This window comes from Pan paniscus, chromosome 4 (genome assembly GCF_029289425.2).
Source record: "Pan paniscus chromosome 4, NHGRI_mPanPan1-v2.0_pri, whole genome shotgun sequence".
NCBI classification, from domain to species: domain Eukaryota; kingdom Metazoa; phylum Chordata; class Mammalia; order Primates; family Hominidae; genus Pan; species Pan paniscus.
Genome location: NC_073253.2, coordinates 81,400,880 through 81,426,730, shown reverse-complemented (window position 1 = coordinate 81,426,730; position 25,851 = coordinate 81,400,880). Strand labels below are relative to the sequence as shown.

Here is a 25,851-nt window from a genome sequence, read left to right as displayed (position 1 = left end):
AGCACTTAGCAGAGTGCTTTACAAAATTTGAGTATTACTATCACTTACTATAAATAGCAATAGCTCATAAATTTTATGTAAGAGAAATGGCTCCAAACCACCTTTGGCTTTCTACTTATGTCAAGTCTAAATATATCACTTGAACAATAAAGCTCAACTTCAGACAAATTTAAACTCATAGCATGAAAATAACTTTTTTTGTGTAACAGATTGCAACACTCTACATTTATTTTGAATGCTCCTTAATGAGTTTTCATTTTAAATGATTTGAAAAAGGATATCGTTAAACTACTTTAGTTTATATAGCTCCAAACTTGAAATGAATGCTTGAATGTAATTTTTTTTTTGTAGCCAAATAAATCCAATGTTTCAAGGGCAGAAAGATGTTGTTTTTTTCTTTCTTTCTTTCTTTCTTTTTTACCTTATTTTAGCACAAGATGGGCTCTATGATGGACTGAATCACTTATTCACAATGATTTGTTCCTTCTCACTTTAGCTATGTTTTCCTGAAGGTGATGGATAAGTCCTTAGTTCTCATGAATTACTAATAGAAGTGTGTGGTATGCATGAATGTCATAAATGCAACAGTATTAAGAACTATTCATTATTTATTACATATTATATTTTTCTATTTATTAACAAGGTCATATGAGTCTAGTCTGATATACTGCCCAACTTTATTGATATACTATTCAAAATTATTATAACTTTTTAGTTGAAATTACTCAGTTACATAGCAGACATAACTATGTTATATATGTAAATGTAAAATATGTAAGTTTATTTATGTGAAGTTATCTAACACTTTCCTACAATCATTGAAACTCAGAGTTTGGAATGTCCTCAGAGTTTATTTGCTTTACCTGATATTTGATGAATAGCCTTAGATACATCTATTTAAAACAAAGTTATATTCTCTTGTGGGTTCTTTTCAGAGGCTATTAATTTTAAAAGAATGTTCCTTTGAAAAAAAACCTTCTTTAAAAATTAAATAAGAAAAAATGTATTACCTATAATAGAATTGCTATAGGTTGTTGTTTTCTGAAATTTTCTAATTTTGTTAGTTCTAGCCATATGATTCAATAATTATCAATTTATTAACTAATTAGTATACTTAACTAGTATTATTTTAATTGTTCCAATGTTTATGACTTACATGCACACAGGAGAGAGAGAAGCTTTTTTCAGTTGGGAAGACATTTTATACAATTTCTTTTGTATTTCTAGTTCTCTAACATGTTCTGTGCAGTCTTTGCTTTCCTGCTTGTCAGATGAAATGCCTAATTACACGCATACTTCTACACTTGTGCACTGGTGAACTGCTTATTGTGGAGAGTTAACTGTGAAGTTTGTAATTTTCTTTAATAATGTTCGTGTATATTTATGATATTTATGTTTATGCGCGACTTTTTTCTGGATTGTAGAGATTCTTTCTCTTTCTCTCTTTTCTTTCTCTCTTTTCTTTTTCTTTCTTTCTTTCTTTCTTTCTTTCTTTCTTTCTTTCTTTCTCTTCTTTCTTTCATTCCTTACATCCTTCCTTCCATTTTGCTTTCATTTTATTTACTTTTTTTTGTATTAATGATACTATACTGCTTCTTAGAGAATTAATGCCAGTCATTTTAAGCATTAATTACTTCCTGTAATACCAAGTGTCCATAATATCATGTTCTATGCCAGTTTTTGTTTGTTGGTTTGCATTTGCTTGTTTTGAGGATAATTTCCTAATATATTAGAGAAGCAAATATAAAATCTGTCAGCTAAAAGTGGAAAAAAAATAACTTTTAGTAAAAAAAAAAGAAAAATCAACTTATTTTTCTAAGCCCTTCTTACATGATGTTGATAAGTCACGATTTCTACAAGGCTACTTAGCCTTCTCAGAAAAGGTATCACAGCTATTTGAGGCAATCAATTATACTCACGTGGCGCTATAGAAAGAACGTGCTGAGTCCATCCATTTTGCCCCCTTCTTGAAAGCTAAAGTAGCACATATGCTAGGGACTTATCCAGAGCCTTCTTAAATCAACCTCAGCAATTGTTTCCTTGAGAAAGTTTTACAGTCTGAAGATGTTTTCCCTGGTTTCACTTTCTCACAAGAGAAAGTAGACAACAACTCAAGAAACCATGAGTTGAGACCAACTAAATATGCCTCTGTATCCCCAGGCTGAAAATAAATTCTAAGGATCTGGAGATATTATTCCTTCTTTGCAAGCCATTGTGTTTATCTTTTCCAATCTACCATCACTTATTTCTGATAACAATATAACTTTTCTCTAAGTTATAAATGGCTCACTGGGTCTATAAATGAAGTAAATATACATAGAGTTACTAGGAAGTTATTTACATTTGAAATAGCTAATACATTTTTCATATCTGTAAAACCTACAAGTTCTTATTTTGCCCTCTATAAATTTAGTACTATTTCTGCTCATTCCAGTCATTTCTTTACATTTTTAAATTATATTTTATGGTTTTTTGGATAGAGGAATTATGCAGATAAATACCCTGTGTAACAAAATGTTAATTTTGTTGTAGCTATGAGCTACACGATTTTGGTCATGAAAAGAGCAAGCAAACTAGATTTGGCAGAAATTAAAGTAGTCCCGATTCAGCAGTAACCTTACACAAAACCTAGATTCTCTTGTAATCAAATCAGACAAACTAGATTTGTATATAATTAGATCAGCATAATTAAATTCCCCATCTCTTAGGGAACATCAAAATGCACATGCGTAGGATTCATTATTTTTTCCCTTTGTCCCTAGTTGCAGTAATGAAAATCTACACCCAAGAACTCAGCTGGGCCTGCCACTTAAGAAGAGAAGTTCTTTTCCATTGATACTCCTTAAAATTAACTTTGCTGAAAAACTAATTTTTAGAAAAACAATGTTGCAATATTTTCCATTAAGTTTAATTTGATTCCATTGTTCATCCACAATTTTAAATAATAAAGTTCTTTTTAAGACAATTAACAATCAGGGATTAAGAATGCAAAAGTGCATTCTTTTGTCATAATGAATTTTTTAAATAATCAAAAGTGTTGATCAACATCAATACAAATTTTGTTTTCACACTTTAGCTCTGCCATTAAAAATTAAAAATTATTAGGAAATATAATTAATATTTATTGATTTTTGTTTGATATATGGATTTTCTATGATTTTTACAATCTTCACATGAATTGCCATTATCATTTTTCTTAATATAAACATGTTATTTAAAAAGCTATACATAGTTGGTTTAAAGTTTACTATAAGATATGCCCATTATCAAATTATAAATTAAGATAAAAAATAATGTTGGCCAAAATATGCTACCCAAACCCAGCATGAAAAATAAGCAATTAAAAAAAAATATTTAAAAAAAAAAGAGCAGCTATAAAGAATACAAGGTGTAAAATACTTCCTTATTTACTCATCTCTAAATATAGGTGTTACTACTGGAACAAGGATGAGGATTATGTTAAATGAATGAAGTCAATCTTCTTCAATATACACCTTTCTAAACGCACTATCCTTACCCCAAGGACTAGATGAATTTTCTAGTATAATTCAAAGAAAACCAGTGCAGAGTTTAATCAAGCATGATTTTTAATTTTACTCCCACACCCATAGACTATTCTAGCAAAGTCTTTCTTCAGCAGAGAATGATTTATGTTTCCATATTCCAGAGACAAATGCTTTTTTCTTATACTCTGTAAAACACACCTCTCCTTGTTATTATCTTCCAAGGTGTCCTTTAAGGCATAGCGTAAAATATGCTTATTTGTGACTCCAAAAATAAGGCTTACAATAACTAAGGAAAAAAAGATAATGGGCTGTAAGCCTGATCAATGTTAAATTCAGAATCCAGAGAGAAAAATAATAATAAGCAGCTGTCAATGTTTCCATCAAAACTCCTTTAGAGGTATAATATTTAGGGAGATGCTTTGACATACACTCCTTTTCTGTTCAGAAACTTCCTCATTCCATGATTCCCAAACTCAATAATTTAGTTCATTTATATTTGTCCTTAGTATTTTAGGTGATATTTCTTCATGAAACTTCAGCTCACAATTATGCAAAAATATCAGATAGCTATATGCTTCCATATATCTTGTGTTTCATATTTACTGCACTTAACAGAATTTTAAATAAATATTTTGTCCTATTATTACTTTTTAAATTATCTATGGCAAAAATCAGCCTCCCCAGTCCCCACAGTTTGATAATAACACACAGTTTACCCCACATGTGGAGTATCATGCAAATTTAACAGCACCCCAGCTTTTAATGAAATCAGTCCACTCATCACATACGTGGCTACAGAGACAATATCACATTGCTCTAAGATTTTCTTCTCAATTTCTGTACTTATTTCAGCACAGACTGGTAACAATTTATGCATGACCATTCATTTATTAAACATATTGTAAGTGTCGCAAGCTGTGCAATTGAATATGTAATTTAGGTGTTACCTGCTGGAAAGAAGATAACAGGAGCAAGAATCTGTTGGTCATATTTCCTGCTGTACTCTTAGTAATGAGCACAGTGACTTTGTGCATAAGAGGTAAGGTCTTTTACCAAAACTTACTACAGAAATTATATCTAGGAATTACATATTATCTAATTTGGTTGAAGATTCTTCAGCGTGAATGTTCAAAATATCAATTATCCATTTTGATACAACTATTTTTAAAAAGTATCTACAATAGAAAACATAAATATTCTTAAGAATCTAATGAAAAGACCAGTATGATATCTTTGTGGCATATTTATATGGGAATTGTGAGAGGTAGGCTACAAGTACAGGGCAAGACTAAATCATGAATATTTTGGAATTAGTGAAGACTCTGAATTTATTTTACAAACAATATGGTAGCAAGGAAGTTTTCTGAGAAGATGGCCATATAGTCAGAGGTAGTTTCTAGAAAATTTAGTAAGTCAGTGGTTTGCAACATGTCTTGGTGAGGGTGATGACAGAAAGAAGAAATGGCAGTTCATTAGATAAATTGCATGCAGAATATTAATTGGATTGGAAATGTTCAGAAAACTGTCATATAATTTCTAACTTGCTTATCACTTTTATGGTAATAAATTTTATTCTATTTTTTAATTAATTTTCCTTAATTTTTCATCCCATGAACAGCACGTTTTTTACTAAATTGATAATGCAAAATTTATCAAACCTGGTGATATGGTTTGGCTTTGTGTCCCCACCAAATCTCATCTTGAATTGTAATTTCGAAATCCCCATGTGTCCTGGGAGGAGCACAGTGGGAGCTAATTGAACCAGGGTGGCAGTTCTCCCATGCTGTCCTCATGATAGTGAGTGAGTTTTCTTGATATCTGATGATTTTATGAGGGGCTTTTTATCCCTTCACTTTGCATTTCTCTCTCTCCTGTTGCCATGTGAAGAAGGACATGTTTGCTTCCCCTTACACCATGATTGTAAGTTTTCTGAGGGCTCCCCAGCCTTGTGGAATGGTGAGTCAATTAAAACTTTTTCCTTTATAAATTTTCCAGTTTTGAGCAGCTCTTTATGGCAGCATGAGAATGGACTAATACACCTGGTAGACAAAAAGTAGGACTACCTAAAGATACCTTACCTTTACCTTTAGTACCTTACCTTTAGTAAGAGGCATAAATACTAGAATACAGAACTAATCTCCATAGATATTCTAGATATTGACATTTCTGTGATGGAGTACAATAGTCTTTGTGATGTAAAGACATTTCCTCCAAACACAATTCCAGGAAACAGGAAAAATGTTTGATAGCATCACTGGATTCTGGAGCCAAAATTTGATGCAATTAGTTACCATGTATTTAGTACAACCCAATTCAGAAGATTCATGAAAACGTTCAATCTTGAACCCTTAAATATTCTCCATGATCAGTTAGTATTGGATCCATCAAGGCTTAAATCTCAGTATACGAAGCTACACTCCATAATGAAGTGAAAGGGACAAATATGCGGTAAGACCTATTCAAATCCAAAAGACCAAGTAGGTTACACATGGTAGTTTCTTGTTTTTCTATGATAGCAGCATTGCTTCCTCTCTCTACTCTTCCTATAAACTTATGTGGATTTCCATTAAAAAGTTAAAAGTAAAAGGAAAGAGGTAGGCTTGATTTACATATAGATACTCTGCTTAAATGGACCTTCTAAAATAAACTGAGGTAGCAATGCAGTGTTTCTTAGGTATAGCTGTAAAACACAGGGGGAAAGTACGTTTCCATGTGGCAGATATTTCATCAGTACATTCGATTGTCCACTTTTCCTGAATAGAAGAGATTCCAGAGTTACAGAATTATACAAGGGTTTCACAATGTCAACATTATTAACATTTGTGCCAGAAAAATCCTTGTCGTGGAGGGCTGTCCATGTGCATTGCTGGATGCTTCATAGCATCCTTTGGCTCTACCCACTAAAATGCCAGTAGCATAGTGAAAACAACAAAAAAGTCTCCAACATTGTTCCCTCTCACATTGAGAACAATTAATTTATAATAATTATTGGGCTATTGTTAATTGTTTAGCTGGATGATTGGGTACTTGGAAGAGGTGAGACTGAGAAGGGGTAGCAAGTAATTCCAGGAAAGCAGTATGTTCAATGTACCTCACAGAATATGCACAGGCTGTGAGCACGTTTGTGTCCCATGCTCACCAAAGTACATGCACTCTAGAAGATCCCTGAGTAACTCAGTAGAAAAGATAGATGCATATCAATTTTCCTAAGTGACCACCTCAAAGTTTGCTCAATGGACTAATGAACAATCACATTTATATGGTAGTGAGATGAAGGTTTTATATGTATTTTATCTCTCAATAAGCTTTATGTGGAAGAAGTATCCAACTGTTCAAGAACAAATACCAAAAAAGTTACTGATAAATCACAATTCCCTGGGGACAGTAACCAGCCAACCAGTGGTGGGAAAAAAACTGGGCCCTTCTGATAATACATGAAGTTGTTATTTGTCCTGGAATAGACACATAATCTGGATATAGATGTGCTTTACCTTTCCCTCTCCCTCCCCCTACACTTCCTTTACTATTGTTTCTTGAGCTATACCGTACCTCACTGTCCATCTAATAATGTTCCAATTTGTTCATTGTTACATAGAACATGATTTATTGCAGTTGTTCAGGCAGATGTTTATGGAATTAACTGAACTCACCGTGTGTCTATGATTCAGAAGTTGTTGTCCCTATAGAACATTGTGATATCTAGTAATGTACCTTTTATAAGGTTAACTTGAGTTTCAGTAATGTCGCAAAAAAATACGATATATGCTCTGATCCAGGGGAAATTTCATGTCATCATTTTTGTCTTAGCTAGACAAAGAAAGAGTGGGTATATAAATGGTATACATATTTTGTTAGATTTTTACCGAAGTACTTCATGTTATTTAGTGCTGTTATAAACGGTATTGTATTTTTTGTTTCAAATTCCAGTTGTCTATCAAAAGTATATAGAACAGCAACAACCTTTTGTACATCAAACTAGTATGTTACAACGTTGCTGCAACAGCTTATTCGTGGCTGAATTTTCTTTTGGTCAATTTTTGGGGATTTTTTTACATAGACAATGATGTTATCTATGAACATAGATAGTTTTATTTCTTCCATCTCAAACTGTGTAACTTTCATTTTCTTTTTTGTCTTGTTGCATTAGTCAGGATTTTAGCAAAATGTTGAATAGGAGACATGAGAGGTGACATCCTAGCCTTGTTCCCGATCATAGGATGATAGAATCTAGCTTCTCTCTACTAGATATCATGTTAGCTCTACTTTTTAAAAATATATTCTTTATTGATTTGAATAAATCCTCCACTATTTCTAATATGCTAAGAATCTTTTTTCTTGAAAAAAAGTGTTGGATCTTGTCAAACACTTTTTCTGCATAGATGGATATCATCGCATGGTTTTTTTTTGTTAGCCTGTTGATGTGGTAAATTACATTATTTTATAATATTTTCAAGTATTGACACAGCCTTGAAAAACTGAAATACATCTTGTGTAGTTGTGGTATACATTATATATAATTCTTTATATAACTTCTTAGATTTGCTGTAATAATAATTACTTGACAATGTTTACATCTATCTTTCTCTGCTTTTAATTTGTTTTATTTAGACCATGCATCAAGTGACTGTTGATATAGTTAGATTAATATCTACCATATTTTACTCCTTACTAAATTTGCACTTGTTTGGTTCTTTTCTTATCTTCCTCTCTTTACTTGCCTTCTGTGGTATGAATTGAGTACTTTATGTGATTTCATTTTATCTTCTCTTAGGATATCAATAATATTTTCTTTATAAATTTTATAGTGATTATTCTTAAATGTTTTTTGTTTAATTTATTTTAAAATTTCAACCAGTTACACTTGATTCTCTGTGGAGAAAGTCCACAGGACTCCTCATATTGTTATCCCTAAAGTACTTCTGTTCTGCTCAGGTGTTGATTTGATTTAATTTGATGAAATTGAAACTGAACTTTTATATAAACTTAGGAAGAATTGACTGCCTAACTAAATTAACTCTTTGAATCAATGAGCATTAAATACCTTCCTGATTATTTATGTGATTTTTCTTTTGTAATGTTTCTTAACTTTCCTTATACAGGTTTTTAAAATTTCATTAGCTATATTTTGAAGGATTTTATTTTTTATTCCATTATAAATGGAATAAAGCAACACTATAGAATATGTTATGGTGAACAAAATGTTCTTAGTGTTAATAGGAGATGGGTTACATGAGAAAATGAATTTATCAAAACTAAACAATGTAATCAAGATCTGTATATTTTAGCTTATTTAATGTACTGGTTCTCAGTCAGAGGTTATTTTGTCCTACCCTCAAGGAATATTTAGCACGGTGTGAAATCATTCTTGTTTTTAACACCAGTGTGGAGGTGATAATGGCTTGATGAGTAAAATCCATGGATGCTGCTGGACATTCTAAAACTCCTAAAACAGGTCCCATGTAACAAATAATTATCCAGCCTAAAAGAGCAATAATGCTGCTGTTTAGAAACTCTTACACAAAGTGCATGTGACCTTTAAAAATTACATTTGTAAAATTAAAAAAAATTAGACAATTTAGTATCTAAGTGTAAGTTAGGGTATTAATATAAATGTTAGTATACTTTGAAAGTACCAATGTACAAATTTTCTGAGAAGAGGTATATTTCACTGAACTCAAAATGAAATGCTTATTATGTAAAGGTAAATATGAAAATTTCAACAAATATTATAAATTGAGAAGGGATGCAAAAGCGATCTCTATCATTTTGAAACAATAGCATGCTGTTCCACAAAAGCTACTCCACTATTAAATCGGATATGTGATTTTATTGAAGAAAAATCTAATAGGTGTGACCAGTTTATATTAATAAGGGACACATTTTTGGTAACTGGGAGAAGTTTCACCTTCCATCAAATAGTTGAAATTTTCACCAGATTTATTTGCATATATGTTTTTTCTTGAAATCTCTTTTATGCTGACATTGTCACTTCACCATGAGCATGTGAAACCAATAGTTGATCATTATAAAGAACAGTCAAAGCACGATTGTTCATATAGCCTGAAGAGGGAAATGTAGTTTTACACACAGGAAAAGCTAGAAGGAATCAAACATGATTTCCTGCACACCCCACATTAGGATAGAGTAATATCAAAACCATCTTAAAGGCAGGCAGAATTAAAATATAAATAAATAATCTCTATAGATGGTGTCTTCATTTTTATTGAAAATTCTACTTAATTTTGCTTAATATACTTTATCAGAAGGATATTACTTTTGGTTGATTTATCTATAAATTAATTAAGGCATTTAGCTTCTATTTTCACTTTCAGTCACACGAAATTATTTCTTCACTCAAAATAATTAATCAAGTCAGGTTCTACGCTGAAACCTCCCTCTACACTTTTTCTTCTTTTACTTTTAATCATTCCAAAATCTCATTACATCTCTTTCATTTAATATCTAGGTTGCTTCCAAAATTACTCATATCTATCCATATATCTGCAGTATCGCTCCTGCACATACAGCATCAATGTATTTTTTTCATTTTCTATAAGATTATCATATTTACTATTTTCCATTATAAAAATAATGAATGTTTTTATTTATTTAAACCAGTTGATTTTCCTGAAGACAACTGTATAAGAAACAGAGGAATTTGATTTTTTAAAGTCATAGGAATATTCCTATAGAATATTGATTTTTACTCATTTCTAATTATAATACATGTAGGGGCTTTTCATTAATACATTAATGTTAGTGTTTTCAAAAACTAATTATTTTTATCAATAAAATGCAAAATATTCTTCTGTATATAATTGCATCTAGTAGAACATTTGCACTAGTGTGGCATCCCCGAAATATTTTTTTGGATATGAAAGACTAAAACAAGACTTGGTCAACAAATTACGTATTTAGTCAAACCTTCTCAAGGGTATTTTTCATTCGGACAATGAATTAAATCAGAATATTAGGTATTAAAAAGCCATCTTCTACATTGTTTCCTCAGTGTTGAATACAATTCCAAATTTGACCCATTTTTGTGCTTAAAATATAGTAAAATCTATCCATTCCTTATATCGTAATAAAGCACAATATCTTTCACTCATATACTCATTACATATACATTGTCCCCTACCATATTATCATATCTACTATATCTCTTTTAGATATTAAAGACCCAGAAATAAAGAAAACAGTGATTGTCTCTATTTTAAAGAGCAGGTTAGTAAAATGGTTTCAAGTGTTATGAAAGCTGTAAGATTTGAAAGACAGAAAGAAATTTGGAGTTGGTTAAAGAAGCCCTAACGTGAAGGATGAAAAACTATCTTGTTATTTGAAGAGTAAAAGAAAGTAGCTTTCTTCCAATCAGAGAGAAGAATAAATAAAAGCTTCAGTGTAAAACTGGGTTCTCTGGGTTCAATGAGCAGAAAGCTGTTCTGTTTTCTTGGGACTTGGTGAACCTTTTTGAAACAGAGCAAAGTGAGTCGAAAAGACCGTCTAGAAACCTTTCAAGATTATTTGTTCCATGGGATTGACTTTAGATCCTATATTTAATAGAGATGTTGAGGCTTTTTTTTTTTTAAGATGGAGTTTCGCCCTTTTTAAGCAAGGAAGGTATATGATCTGATTATATTTTAAAATATGGGCTCGGGGTTGTTCAGGGCGGGGTGGGCTCTGGACCCAGCAGGCCGGGCACCCAGGCCAGGCCTCCAGGGGAGGCCAGGTGGGGTGAAGGCCAAGAAGGGTCCGGGGCTGGTAAGGAAGGGCTCCTGGTGACCAGAGCACTTTGCCTGAGCCAGCGTGGGAGGGAGGTGGGCTGGATGAGCCAGGGAGGCGCCGGGAGGGGCCTTGGCAGACGCAACTTCCTCTGTCAGCCCCCAGGCCACTGAACCCTGCGTAGTGAGAACCGGCAGGGGGGGCTGCAGACGGAGGAGTGGAGGCTCCTTGGCTTTGAGTAGAAGCATCTAGGGGGTCCCTCAAGAGGCCCCCAAATGATGCCCCATGGTAAGAAAAGGCGCGGAGAGGCGCATGGCACCGGCGCAGGCGCGGAGAGTCGCACAGGAGACCTCAGGCCCAGGCTCCACTCCCCAGCTGTGAAAGGACCACTGGCAGGACACCCAAGCTAGCCCGCCAGGCCTCCATAGAGCTGCCCAGCATGGCCGTGGCCAGTACCAAGAGTCGGTGGGAGACGGGTGAGGTACAGGCTCAGTCTGCGGCCAAGACTCTGTCCTGCAAGGATATTGTGGCTGGAGACATGAGCAAGAAAAGCCTCTGGGAGCAGAAGGGAGGCTCCAAGACCTCATCAACAATTAAGGCCCAGATTGCCTTCCTACAGGGAGAAAGGAAGGGCCAAGAAAATTTGAAGAAGGATCTTGTGAGGAGGATCAAAATGTTGGAGTATGCTCTTAAACAGAAAAGAGCCAAATGCCACAAGTTGAAATATGGGACACAATTGAATCAGGGAGATATGAAGCCTCCAAGCTATGATTCTGATGAAGGTGATGAAACAGAAGTGCAGCCACAACAAAACAGCCAGTTAATGTGAAAACAAGGTCGACAACTACTCAGACAGCGTCATGATAACGTGAACAGAAGGTAGTTCAGTTTCTCCAGATTACCACAGAAGACAGCTCTGTGGATCCTCCTCAGATGAGATGATTTAATGTGGTATTGGGGAAATGAGAAGCCATCCGAGCACATGCGCTCCCTGAGGGTGGGCCACCACTCCGGCTGGTAGTCTTCCATACTCGTCTGCTGCAAATTGTAGCCTGGGAACGCTCCAGCCGTATTTCAGCTCGCCTTCGGGGATCGCCGCCTCCGAAGCGCAACAACAAGCAATGCAGTCTGTCCACGGACCTTTGCACAGACTTTCAGCGCCTCCCGCCTCTCAGCAGAAACGCCCAACAGAACGGTTAGGACCAGCGAGCACGTGCACCTTAGCCGGCCCCGCCCAACAGGCCCTAGGCGGAGAAACCGCCCTAGCAGCTCTCTCGCGGCGCCCAGTGCAGGCCGCGGTTGCTGCTCAGGTACCGCCGGCTGGCGGGGCTCCCTGGAGCGCAAGGCGCGCCCTGCCCCAGGGCCTGTTTGACTGTGGCCCGCGCGCTCTTCTCCTCTTCCACCGGCTCCCGATGCTCGGGGCCCCCGCGCTGGGCCCTCTGCAGCCCAGGGATGTGGTTGAGTGGTGCTTCTCCGCCTGGTGCCGCCGGTGGGCCCACAGCCCGACTTCGCCACTGCGTCGCACCCGGAGTCCGTGCTGATGGGTGTGAGGCGGGAGGACGGGATCCGGGGTTGCCACCGCGGCAGCCAGCGCACCACTTGCAGGTGGCAGCTGCAGCTCGGGCTCCGGCGGGGACTGGCGGGGCTCCCCTGGGATGGCCTCCTGGGCCCTGAGTGCGCCGCCCATCCGGCCAAAGGGTGCGCGCCTCCTACACCCCGGGCCAAAGCCCATGCCCGGCGCTCCTGCCGTAGACTGCCTGACTTGCCGCGGCCGGGCTGGCCCCGGGGTCCACGTGGCTGGAGGCGCCCGCCTGGTCGGGGATTCCCAATCCTCGGCGACCCCTGCTCCATGTGCTGGTGGCGGCTAGCGCCCATGGGCTGACCTGGCTTCCCGGAGCTGCGGCCGGCCACGCCCAAGGGCCCCACAGGCTGCGCTGCCCTTGCCAGCTGCTCCTGACCCGCGCCCAGAGTGCAGGACCTGGCGCTTGGCACTCTGCAGCCACAGGGATGAGGCTGAGCGCCGGTTCTCGTTCCTTATGGCGCCGCTGGGGCCACAGCCTGACTTCACCTCCCCGTCGCCCAAGTCGTGTGATGGGCACGTGTGAGGAGGGGCAATCGGGGTTCCCAAGGCTGCTGCCTATATGCCACTCTGTGGCCACTAGGATAAGGCTGAGGAGCTGCCAGGGGATGAGCACGTCGTGGCCATCGGGATGGGGCTGAGAGTCTATATTTATCCTTATGCACCCGCCCAGCCAACTTCCTGACAGCCACTACCACAGCGTCCTGTCAGGGAGTCCTTGCTGTTGGGGCGGGGATGGGGAGGGCATGGAGAATCAGGGATGGTCTGGCCATTGCTGCTGGTGCCTGATGTGCAGGTGGCAGCTGCACCTAGGGCACGGGCTGGTAGGTCTCTTTTGGATGGTTTCCAGGTGGCCCATTGCGCCGTGACCAAGCCAGAGGGTCCACTCCACCTTAGCCCACACTAGGATTCCAGGGGCTACAGGCGTGGGTACTGCGTGGCCAACCAGAAGGGGCTCAGCAGCCAGTTCAGCTTTCCTGCCTTTGCAGGGCTTGTTTTAAATCTTTTTTTATTTAACATTTTCTAAAAATACATACAAACAAAAAGATGCATATCAAACATATTAGGAAGGTTGCACATGCGAAGACGAGGAATAGAAATGGGGGGTGGGAATGAAAGAAAATAAATGAGAGAGGGACTTTGTATGGATCAATGATAATAACTCAATCCTCTATGTCTTTGACAAGAAGGAGAAGGAAGAGGAAGAAAAAGAAAGTGGGATAAAGGATCAGAAAGGGAGGAAAATAGAAAAAAATAGAGTATGACTCCAGGGTAGACCTGTTTTGTTGTTGCTGGGTTGGTTGGTTGGTTGGTTGTATTTTTCATATGTTTCGCCATGTTGGCCAGGCTGGTCTCGAACCCCTAGCCTCAAGTGATCAACCCACCTTGGCCTCCCGGAGTGCTGGGATTACAGGCGTGAGCCACCACGTCCAGCCCCCACACTGTGTCTGGCCTCCGTGGTAGACCTCCCAGATGGGGCGGCCGGGCAGAGGCGCTCCCCACATCCCAGACGGGGTGGCCGGGCAGAGGCACTCCTCACTTCCCAGACGGGGCGGCCGGGCAGAGGCGCTCCTCACTTCCCAGACGGGGTGGCCGGGCAGAGGCGCTCCTCACATCCCAGATCCACAAAAGAAGTGAAAATAGCCTTAACTGATGACATTCCACCATTGTGATTTGTTTCTGCCCCACCCTAACTGATGTACTTTGTAACCTCCCCGACCCTTAAGAAAGTTCTTTGTAGTCTCCCTCACCCTTGAGAAGGTTCTTTGTAATTTGTAATTCTCCCCACCCTTGAGAATGTACTTTGTGAGATCCACCTCCTGCCCGCAGAACATTGCTCCTAACTCCACCGCCTATCCCGAAACCTATAAGAACTAGTGGTAATCCCATCACCCTTTGCTGACTGTCTTTTCAGACTCAGCCTGCCTGCGCCCAGGTGAAATAAACAGCCTTGTTGCTCAAAAAAAAAAAAAAAGAAAAAGAAAAAGAAAATATGAAACCAGCTATTCATGAATAAAAGATTGTACAGAGGCAAGAAAACCTGTAGATAGACTGGTTAGGATAACAGTGAGATAGACTAAGTGAGAGATATGGTGCTTTGAGCAAAAATGATGAAAGTGAAGATGGAGAAAATTACCTAAGTCATATCATATGATAGTGATATATTCAACTGCACTTGAGAATGGATTGCACAGAATAATGAAACAAATAGATATTGATGTGATAGGTCTTTAACTTGATGAATTAATTCCATTACTGTGCTTTCTACTCAGTTGGCAGAACTGGGAAAGGAAAGGAAGGAGTATCATAGCATTCATTATTTTAAATTCAAAGAGTCTATGTTGTGTGTTTTCTGTTTTCTCTTTTGCATATTAGACCATGTCCTGGCTGGCTGGATCAAAATTAAAATGGAAAGAAAGTTGGTTGTATATCTATGACACAGAAAATATTTTAATCATAGGTGTAAGGTAAAATCCAAATGCATAGGAGAATTTCCCAGCAGCTGAAAATGAGAATTCGGGACTCTGCTGAGTAGGTTGGGGAAAATTTAAAATGTTGGTTGTAGCTCTGGGGGAGCAAGAGAGATGACTGAAAGCCATATCTATCCAAACCATGTGGGTTCTTCATCACATGGATGCATGTGGATCTTTGCATCCCTTGTCTTAGATTAGCTGGTAAAACAAAAGGAAGATATCTCAGCCCCACTTTCTTAGCAGCCCCCACACCAAAAGTCCAGAATGTATCTGATGTTATCATCATCTCTATGAGCCAAGCATAGCGCCTACCATATAGCCCCAAACAGTTCAAACTGCAAGAACAAAGATCAGTGTCCATGCATACATTATTAGTAAAAAAAAAAATAACATTTTTATATCATGTTCTACTGCTAGGCAAGTTTGCCAGTGCTTTGTAGGATCTTCCTATTAAGCAAAGAAGAGACTTAAGGAGTGTACTATTTTCCTAGTTTTTAAGATAAAGCATCTGAAGGTCAGAGGTGATGCCCAAAGTTACAAAGCCTAGCTGCAAACTAGCGGAGTCAAGCTCAAATAGATATTTTCAGATTTCAAGTACATCAATCATCAAACTTTCCTCTATACAGGCCCCCGCCACCTAGGAGAATAAAATAGTTAAAATAGTTATGCAGCATTGCATAACTTGACCTTATTAGGACAAGAAACTCTCTCTGTCTTACAGACACTCTTATCCAGGGGTTACATTCACTGCAGGCTGCTAAAGGCTGCATCAGCTCACCTCACAACCCAATCATTCATAAAAACTTTGAACTTAAAAAATGTCAGGGACTTCACTACCTTGAACACAGGTCATGGATATATTTCATTACTCAAAAATTGTTACTCAAAATTAAAAGTCTGAATATGAGTATCATCATCATTATCAGCATTATCAGGCTTTATTTCTTTAAATATTATTTATAGAAAAAACACTGCTTAATTTTCTTCCTTTCAAGTCATATATACCATTGAATTTTGAAGTAGCTCAGTTTTAGTCAAAAGCACACTAACACAATTATTTTTCATGGGGTTAGCATGGCCCTGTCTCTTTTACAAGTATGAATCAAATTCCCATAAAATGCCATTAGCATCCCTCTAAGGTTAAAATTCTCATGAGGAATTGGAAGGTAAAAATTAGTCCAAATGTTTTAAGCTTAGAAAACTGAATGGAAACATAGAATGAAATTAAAGCCATTCCACCTTTTGCAACCATGTGAACATTATTTCTCAACTTTCTGATTTTTGAATTTTGAGGCAAACAGAGGATGTCAGTGTGGTGGCTCTGAGTGAGCAAAGAGAGGAATGGTATCAAATGAGATGAGATACAGCTAGAAGCTGAACTCATTTTGTGTTCTGATGAGGAGCTTAAATTTTATTCTAGGACCAAGTAGGCTAGTTAGAAAAAGTAGATTGAGATAATTTGATTGATTTGATAATTTGATTGTAACTACCCATTGGAGACATCAATAAGGGTTGCTTCAGTGAGTGGTCTGGAAAGCATGAAATTCAGATTGTCGTGGGTTGGCCCGTGACGAAGTATATGGCAAAAGAGAAAGCAGGTATGGGAAACTCTTGGATATACATTTTTGTATGAGTGTGTGTACAGAATGCCAAAAAATTTAGAAACTACAAGTGACATAAGTCAAGGAAAAAATAAAATTCTGCGTCTATTTGAGTGTGGGTGCTGAAACCAGAGATACTAAAACATGTGCTGGAGGAATTATCTGCTGTAGAGATAGTATTGATTTAAAAAATACAAATTAGTCTATGAGAGGTGAGAAGATCTCAGATTTGAAGGTCAGGGAATATCATTAAAAAAAGGTACAGGCACAATGGAAAGAATTTGCTGATATACTTTCACACTGTTACCAGAATAGAATATAAAGTTTTTTCATCAGATATTCCATAATACCCATTTCACATCATAGTCTGAATAGAAACTTTGGAAGCAGTCAATCCAGATTTCAAATCAAATTCAGGTAATAAGTACTGAATCTGTTGCAAATTGCTTCCAATGAATTTCATTCTCTTCTTTCTTCTTTCTGACCTCTTCCCTACCCCCAGTAGTGATATCTAACTTGCCAGAAGCTTTCCTTCTGGGTCTGACTGAGGTCTATGCCCAGAGAAATCCTCAGGCTCTCTACTTATTCATATCTCATTTTTTAACCATTTCATTTGTTTAGAATGAATTATAGAATATCGCTTAAAACTAATTACTGTAATGAGATTACCAGATTTTTCTGAGTTAATACATTACCCATTCAATGCTTAAATGTGCTTTCTAAAATCAAGGTCTTATGTAAAAATATACAGATTTAAAGGCAAAGGTTTCCTAATACATCAAAATTAGAAGGCTTCATTAGGAAGAAAGCTCATCTTCCCTCAGATGGCAATATGATGATGGATTTCTGAATTTGATTTATGTATAAATTTAATGCTTAATGATACTCTGGAAAATAAGTGTTTGTAGAATGACATAAAAAGGGGGGACATTGTTGGAAATACAGAAACCATTCTGAAGACAGTAATAAATCTACTGAGAATCATGTAGAAAATGTTTTAAATATGATTAGATACTTGATTAATGGATTTAAGGATTTTGTCACTAAATTTTACAAGATTAATGGGAAAATACATGAAAATCAAAAAAATATAATTAGAAAAAATTTATCCATGGTTAAAATGCATTTAGATATTCAGGCCAATACTTAATATTCTTTTAACAGAAATGCATATATAGGTGTTATATATATATATATATCCTACATAATTGTATACTATGTACTATAATTACTTATATATAATTATGGAATATATATATCCTCATATACAATTTATGTAAATATATAATATGTATTCACTTATACAAAATTGTGGAATATATATATATATATCTCCTACACAATTTTATACAAATACATAGTATATTTCTGTTATGTGTATGTGGTGTGTGTGTGTATACACACAATAAAGATAAATTTACATAATGTATGTGGACCATATTTTTCTTTCACTGTCTTTCTTGTTAACATTTAGTATGTGTTTGTTTTAATTTGGCAAGAGCTTCGGTAAAGTCTACCCTTTGTAAAAGTATAATGGGAAATAATTCAGTTACTTAATTTGGGGAACACTAAAGATGAAAGTTAACATTTTTTCCAACAATAGCAGAAGAATCATTAAGGAAACACAATTTCCTCAAGGAAGAGTTGGAAATTAAGACCCATGGGATGGGCAAACTATGTCAATTACATGTTGATCCTCTTAGAGTTTAGCTTTGGGCATTACTTGAAAATTTTCTCTATTGCTATCAATATTTTATTGCAAATCTCCTCAAAGCTTGTTCCTATTTATAGTCATACTTGCATATGTGCCATCAACATCATATGATAAAGCTTTGAAAACCACTCTACCCTGATGTAAAGCACAGTTTTAATATTAGATAAAAAAAAATTTTATACTCTATATACATTCATGAATTACAAAAATAAAATGGTAAATTGTCTTTCTTGTCATTTTTTTTTTTTGCTCCCAGCCACAGGACAAAAATCTAAGTTTTTTTTTCTTGCTCCCCCACCCCGGAGGAGAGGGGTTGCTTTATAAGCACCATGATAATTTATAATGTCATTTTATCTTAAATTATCTTAAAGTACAACAGCCAGATTTTTTTTATTTAAATATCTGATTCTACACACACACAGACACACACACACATACATATGTCAGATTGCATTTTAAAATCTTAATAATTAAGAAAAAAGTTAATTTGTATTTGGGGCAACAGAAAGTTATTCTTTAGAAAAGGACAACATGGAATGTTGGGAAGTGATAGAAATAATCTCTATTGTAATCGTGATGGTGATCATACAGAACTGCATATTTTAGTTAGCACTCATCAAATTGTAGAATAAATTTGTAAACATTTGTATTTAAATTATGCTTCCATAAATACGACTAAGAATAGTAATTTCACTAACAAGGTGAATGTTCTAATATCTCTGCTTATCATTGATAATATTTATTTTGGTAATATTTATATAGATTTCTGACACATTATAAGGAAGCTCATATTCATTTCAAAATGAATATTATAGTAGCCTGAGGTAGATTAATAAAAATTATTAAAACCAATAATATTTATTTTTGTTGAGTATGTGAAGAAATAGTTATTTATGTTGGAAATGTAAATTCACATCATAGTTTTAGATAGAAATTGCACAGTTTCTGTCAATCTACAAAGACATACTTTAAAAAATTTTATGTTAAAGTATTAATGAAACTATTACATATTTAATAAAAATATTTAGAAATGTGACCATAAAAGTACTTTTTATATTTTATGGTTCTCAATGACTAAGAATTCTATAGCATAAATAAAATATGCCGCAAAATGTAATTATTGTAATATGTCTGTAAAACAAATTGTAGATCTTGTCAATAATGTATTGTAGTGTCATGTGGACCACAAGCTTACTTGCTTAAGACAACAGATATTTATTTTCTCACAGTTTCTACAGGCCACAAGTCCAAAGTAAGTATCACTAGATCAAAATCAAGATGTCAGTAGGTACATACTCCCTGCAGAGGTTCAAAGGAGAGAATCAATTTCTTGGTTCTCCAAGTTTCCAGAAGGCTAATATTCAGCATTTCTAAGCTCGTGGCTACATCACCACAACCTTGAAGCCAGCATCTTCAAATCTCTGTCTACTCATCTTCCAATTGCCTTTTCCTCTCTGTGTGTCAAATTTCTCTGTGCCTCCATTTTATAAGGATACCTGTGATTGCATTTAAGGCCCAGATGGATAATTCAGTAGAATCATGCCACCTCAAGACTCTTCGTTTAATTACTTCTGCAAAGACACTTTTTCCAAAGAAAGTAATATTTATAGGGTCTGGGGATTAGAATCTGATGTCTCTGAGGGTCATTTTAGTAATAGGATACCTTTATAAATAAGATATATATAAATACCTATACAAAATTCTGGAAGAACCCATAATAATAAAAACTGTTAAAATATTTAACATTGCAGAAGGCAAATGTTTATACTGAGAAACTGTGTTAATAAGCCTATTTATAACACTAACATTTAAAGATTAATAGTTATACACCCTGGCATAAAATACCACATGTATTAATATAGAGTTTAACTACAATTTGTATTAACATAGATTTCTTATGAGTGATAATATGCATGTGACAATGTAGATTGATTAAAACCTTAGATTGTTTAATAAACTCAAAATACTAACTATACCCTTAAACTAAAATAACATTATAAAACAAGCAATTGTTAAATATTTTATTTATTGTATGTGCTTAATATAATATTTTTAAAAGGCTTTCATGAGTTTATTAAAGATAGTCCTAGCAATTTTTGAGATTAAAAACATTTATGCTTATCAATGGTACTTTATACTGCTAGAGCACATTTTCCAAAGGGACATTTTTTTAACAAGCTGTCACTGGTCATTAGAGAAATGCAAATCAAAACCACAATGAGATACCATCTCACTCCAGTTAGCATGGCGATCATTAAAAAAGTCAGGAAACAACAGATGCTGGAGAGGATGTGGAGAAATAGGAACACTTTTACATTATTGGTGGGAATGCAAATTTGTTCAACCATTGTGGAAGACAGTGTGGTGATTCCTCAAGGATCTAGAACTAGAAATACCATTTGACCCAGCAATCCTATTACTGGGTATATACACAAAGGATTATAAATCATGCTGCTATAAAGACACATGCACATGTATGTTTATTGCAGCAGTATTCACAATAGCAAAGACTTGGAACCAACCCAAATGTCCATCAATGATAGACTGAATAAAGAAAATGTGCCACATATACACCATGGAATACTACACAGCCATAAAAAAGGATGAGTTCATGTCCTTTGCAGGGACATGGAAGAAGCTGTAAACCATCATTCTTAGGAAACCATCGCAAGAACAGAAAACCAAACACTACGTGTTCTCACTCATAAGTGGGAGTTGAACAATGAGAACACATGGACACAGGGAGGGAAACATCACACACGGGTCTTTCGAGGGGTGAGGGTTAGGGGAGGGATAGCATTAAGAGAAATATCTAATGTAGGTGACCGGTCGATGGGTGCAGCAAACCACCATGGCTTGTGTATACCCATGTAACAAAACTGCATATTCTGCACATGTACCCCAGGAACTAAAGTATAATAATAAAAAAAGTTGTTTTAATAAAGTATTTTTATATTTAATTTCTATGATTTATTAAAGTCTCTGGAGAAATTAAAAAAAGAAAACTCTATAAGTAATTTATTGTGTTTTTTTTCTTATTAGGAAAAAATATTTTTTCCAGATGAAATCATCTCATAACAATGACACACATTATTGCTATGAAAAAAAGATAGTTGTCTTTTCAGATTAATATTAATGAGAAAATTCCAAATTTTTCCCATGTAGAAATATAAAAGGAAAAATTAAACACATATTATTACCATTATCAAACATTTATTTTGTTTTTCTTGATTTTTTTAACTTTTAGTTTTTATGGGTACATAGTAGGTATATATATATATTTGTAGAGTACAGGAGATATTTTGATTCAGGCATACAATGTGTAATAATCCCATCAGTATAAGTGGGATATCCATCACCTCAAGGATTTATCATTTCTTTGTGTTACAAACATTCCAATCATAATTTTTTAGTTATTTTAAAATGTAAAATAAACTGTTGTTGACTGTTATAACCTTATTTTGCTATCAAATACTATACATTATTCATTTGATCTAACTATGCTTTTGAACCCATTAACCATCCCTCCCCATCCGCCCAATCCTTCACAGTCTCTGGTAACCATCATTCTAATCTCTATCTCTATTAGTACAATTGTTTTAATTTTTATCTCCCACAAATGAATAAGAACATTCAGTGAAGTTTGTTTTTCTGTGCCTGACTTGTTTCACTTAACATAATAACCTTCAGTTTAATCCATGTTGTTGCAAATGACAGAATCTAATTCTTTTTATGGTTGAATAGTACTCCATTTTGTTTATACGTGCCACATTTTCTTTATCCATTCCTCTCTTGATGGACACAGGTTGCTTCCAAATCTTGGCTATTGTGAATGGTGCTGCAATGAACATGGGAGTGCAGATACCTCTTTGATATACTGATTTCCTTATTTTGGGGTATAAACCTAGCAGTGGGATTGCTGGAACATTTGGTAGTTTTATTTTCAGTTACTTAGGCATCTCCATACTCTTCTCCATAGTGACAGTACCAATTTGCATTCCCACCAACAGTGTATGAGGGTTTCCTTTTCTCCACATCTTCACCAACATTTGTTATTGCTTGTTTTTTATTTTTTATTTTTTTTTGGATAAAAGCCATTTTAACTGGTGTAAGAAGATACCTCACTGTAGTTTTGATTTGCATTTCTCTGATGATCGAGGATTTTGAACACCTTTTTATGTAGCTGCTTGCTATTTAAATGTCTTCTTTTGAGAAATGTCTATTTAGATCTTTTGATTACTTTTAATCAGATTACTAGTTCTTTAGATAGAGTTGTTTGTGCTCCATATATATTCTGGTTATTATTCTCTTGTTTGCAAGTAATAGTTTTCAAATATTTCATCTCATTCTGTGAGTTGTCTCTTCACTTTGTTGATTGTTTATTTTGTTTTGCAGAAGGTTTTAAGCTTGATGTATTTCCATTTGTCTATTTTTGCTTTGGTTGTCTGTGCTGTTGTGGCAATACTCAAGAAATCCATGCCCAGAAAAATGTCCTTGAGAGTTTCTCCAATGTTGTCTTTCAGTAGATTCACAGTTTCAGGTATTATATTTACGTTTTTAATCCATTTTGTTTGGTTTTTGTATATGGTGAAAGATAGGGGTCTAGTTTCATTTGCCTGCATATGAATATCCAATTTTACCCGCATCATTTTTTGAAGAGACTGTCCTTTCCCCCACTTTATGTTGTATGTTCTTGGAATCTACTTTTGTGATGTAGGTGCTTATTGCTAAAACTTTCCTCTTAATAATGCTTTTGCTATATCCGATAGGTTTTGGTATGTTTTGTTTCCATTTTAATTTGTTTCAAGAATTTTTTTAAATTTTCTTGTTAATTTCTTCATTTACCCACTGGTCATTCAGGAGCATATTGTTTAAATTCTATGTGTTTCTATAGTATCCAACATTCTTCCTGTCATTGATTCCTAATTTTGTTTTATTGTGGTTAAATAAATGTTTGATATTGTTACAATGTTTTAAGAATTTTTTAACATTTGTTTTGTGATCTAACATATGGTCTAGCCTGATGATCCATGTGCTGAGGGGAAGAATGTGCATTCTGCAGCCATTGAAAAAAATGTTCTGTAAATATCTATTAGGTTCATTTGGTCTATAGTGCAGATTAAATTGCATTTTGGTGATTTTCTGTCTGAATGATCTGTCCAATGCTGAAAGTGGGGTCTTGAAGGCTCCAGCTATTATTGTTTTAAGGTCTATCTGTCTCTCTTTAGCTCTAATAATACTAGTTATAAATCTAGGTGCACTAGTATTGGGAGCATATAGTTACAATTGTTATATCCTTTTTGCTGAATTGACCCCTTCATCATTAAAATGACCTTCTTTGTCTCTTTATTGTTTCTGTCTTGACATCAATTTTAACTAATGTAAGCATAGCTACTCCTGAACTTTTTTTGTTTTTTTATTTATATGGAATGTCTTTTTTCCTGTCTTTATTTTTAGTATATGTGTATCTTTATAGGTGAATTGTGTTCTTTGCAAGCAACAGATAGTTGGGACTTGTTTTATTTTCCCCAATGTAGTCACTCTATGTCTTTTGATTTAAGACTTTAGCACACTTATCTTTCAATGTTGTTATTTGTTTCCCAGTTGTTTTGTGGTCTTTTATTCCTTCCTTGCTTCCTGTCTTTTCTGTGAAGGTGATTTTCTATGGTGGTGTGCTTTAATTTCCTGCTTTTTATTTTTTTGTGTATCTATTGTAATTTTTATTTTTGATTTGAAGTTGCCATGAGGCTTACAAAGAACATCTTATAACCCATTGTTTTAAACTGTTGAAAACACTGATTGCAAAACACAAATAAACTAACAAACAGGCAAAGAGAAAACTTGTACAATTTCTACATTTTAAATCAACATTCCTCACTTTTTAACATTTTATTGTTTCTATTTATATCTTATTGTCTATGTCTTCAAAAGTCGTTGTAGTTACTATTTTTCATAGATTAATCTTTAATCTTTCTACGCAAGATATGAGTAGTTAGCACAACATAATTATGGTTTTATAATAATATGTGTTTGTTTGTGTACTTAGTATTAACAGTGAGTTTAGTACTTTCAGATGATTCTTTTTTTTCTCAGTATCAACATTTTCTTTCAGTTTAAACAACTCCCTTTAGTATTTCCTGTAAGACAGGTCTGGTGTTGATGAAATCCCTCAGCCTTTTTTTTTTTTTTTTTTTTTTGGTTTGTTTGTTTGGCAAATTCTTTATTTCTCCTTCATGTTTGAAGAATATTTTCACTGGATATGCTATTCTAGATTTTTCCTTTGGAAGTATAAATATGTCATGCCACTCTCTCCTGGCCTGTTAGTTTTCCACTGAGAAGCCTGCTGCCGGAAATACTGGAGCTCCTTTGCATGTTATTTGTTTCTTTCTCTTGCTGCTTCTAGGATCATTTTGTTATCCTTCACATTTGGCAGTTTGATTATTAAGTGTCTTAAGGTCTTCTTATTTGGGTTAAATCTGCTGTTTGTTCCATCACCTTATAGTACTTGAATATCGGCATCTTTTTTCTAGTTTTGGAATGTTCTCTGATAAAAGCTTGAATAAAGTTTCTACCCTTATCTTTGTCTACCTATTTAAGGTAAATAAATCTTAGATTTGTCTTTTTGAGGCAATTTTCTAGATATTGAAGTTGTGCTTCATTCTTTCTTATTATTTTGTCTCCTCCAACAAGCTTACTAATTCTTTTTTCTGTTTGACGAATTCTTCTACTGAGAAATTGTGATGCATTCTTCAGCATGTTAATTAAATTTTTAAGCCCCAGAATTTGTTTGATTTTTAAAAATTATTTTAATTTCTTTTTAAATTTATCTGATAAGATTTTGAATTTCTTCTCTGAAGTATCTTCTATTTTATTGAGCTTTTTCAAAACAGTTATGTGTAATTCTCTGTCTTAAAGATTAAATATCTTTGTCAATCTGGGATTGATCACTGGTGCTTTATTTAGTTTGTTTGGTGGATTTATGTTTTCCTGGATGGTCTTGATGCTTTTGAATGTTTGTCAATGTCTGGTCATTGAAAAATTAGGTATTCATTGCAGCCTTTGAAGTATGGGCTTCTGTGTATCCTCTTTCTTGGTAAGGTTTTCCAAGTATTCAAAGGGAACTGACTGTTGTAATCTAAGACTTTGGTAACTACAACCATATCTGCATTAGGAGATACTCCAAGCCCAGTAATTCCGTGGCTCTTGCAGGCTTATAGAGAAGCTGCCTTGATGGTCTTGGCTAAGATACAAGAGATGT

The 25,851-nt window shown here is 35.5% G+C and overlaps 2 protein-coding genes across 3 annotated transcripts in view; both read left to right on the top strand.

Moving 5' to 3' along the window:
• The window catches only part of LOC134730442 (uncharacterized), a 325,205-nt gene that overhangs the window by 105,513 nt on the left and 193,841 nt on the right, over nt 1-25,851 (top strand). The gene's annotated exons all lie outside the window — the stretch shown is intronic.
• LOC100995549 (striatin-like) lies at nt 11,517-12,108 on the top strand. Its single transcript, XM_057302310.2, has one exon. It carries the CDS (start codon nt 11,665-11,667, stop codon nt 12,052-12,054), a length of 390 nt encoding a protein of 129 aa, XP_057158293.1. The 5' UTR covers nt 11,517-11,664; the 3' UTR covers nt 12,055-12,108.

Excerpts from the sequence above, each read along its gene's own strand:
- LOC100995549 (XM_057302310.2), top strand. The coding sequence starts at position 11,665 with ATGGCCGTGGCCAGTACCAAGAGTCGGTGGGAGACGGGTGAGGTACAG.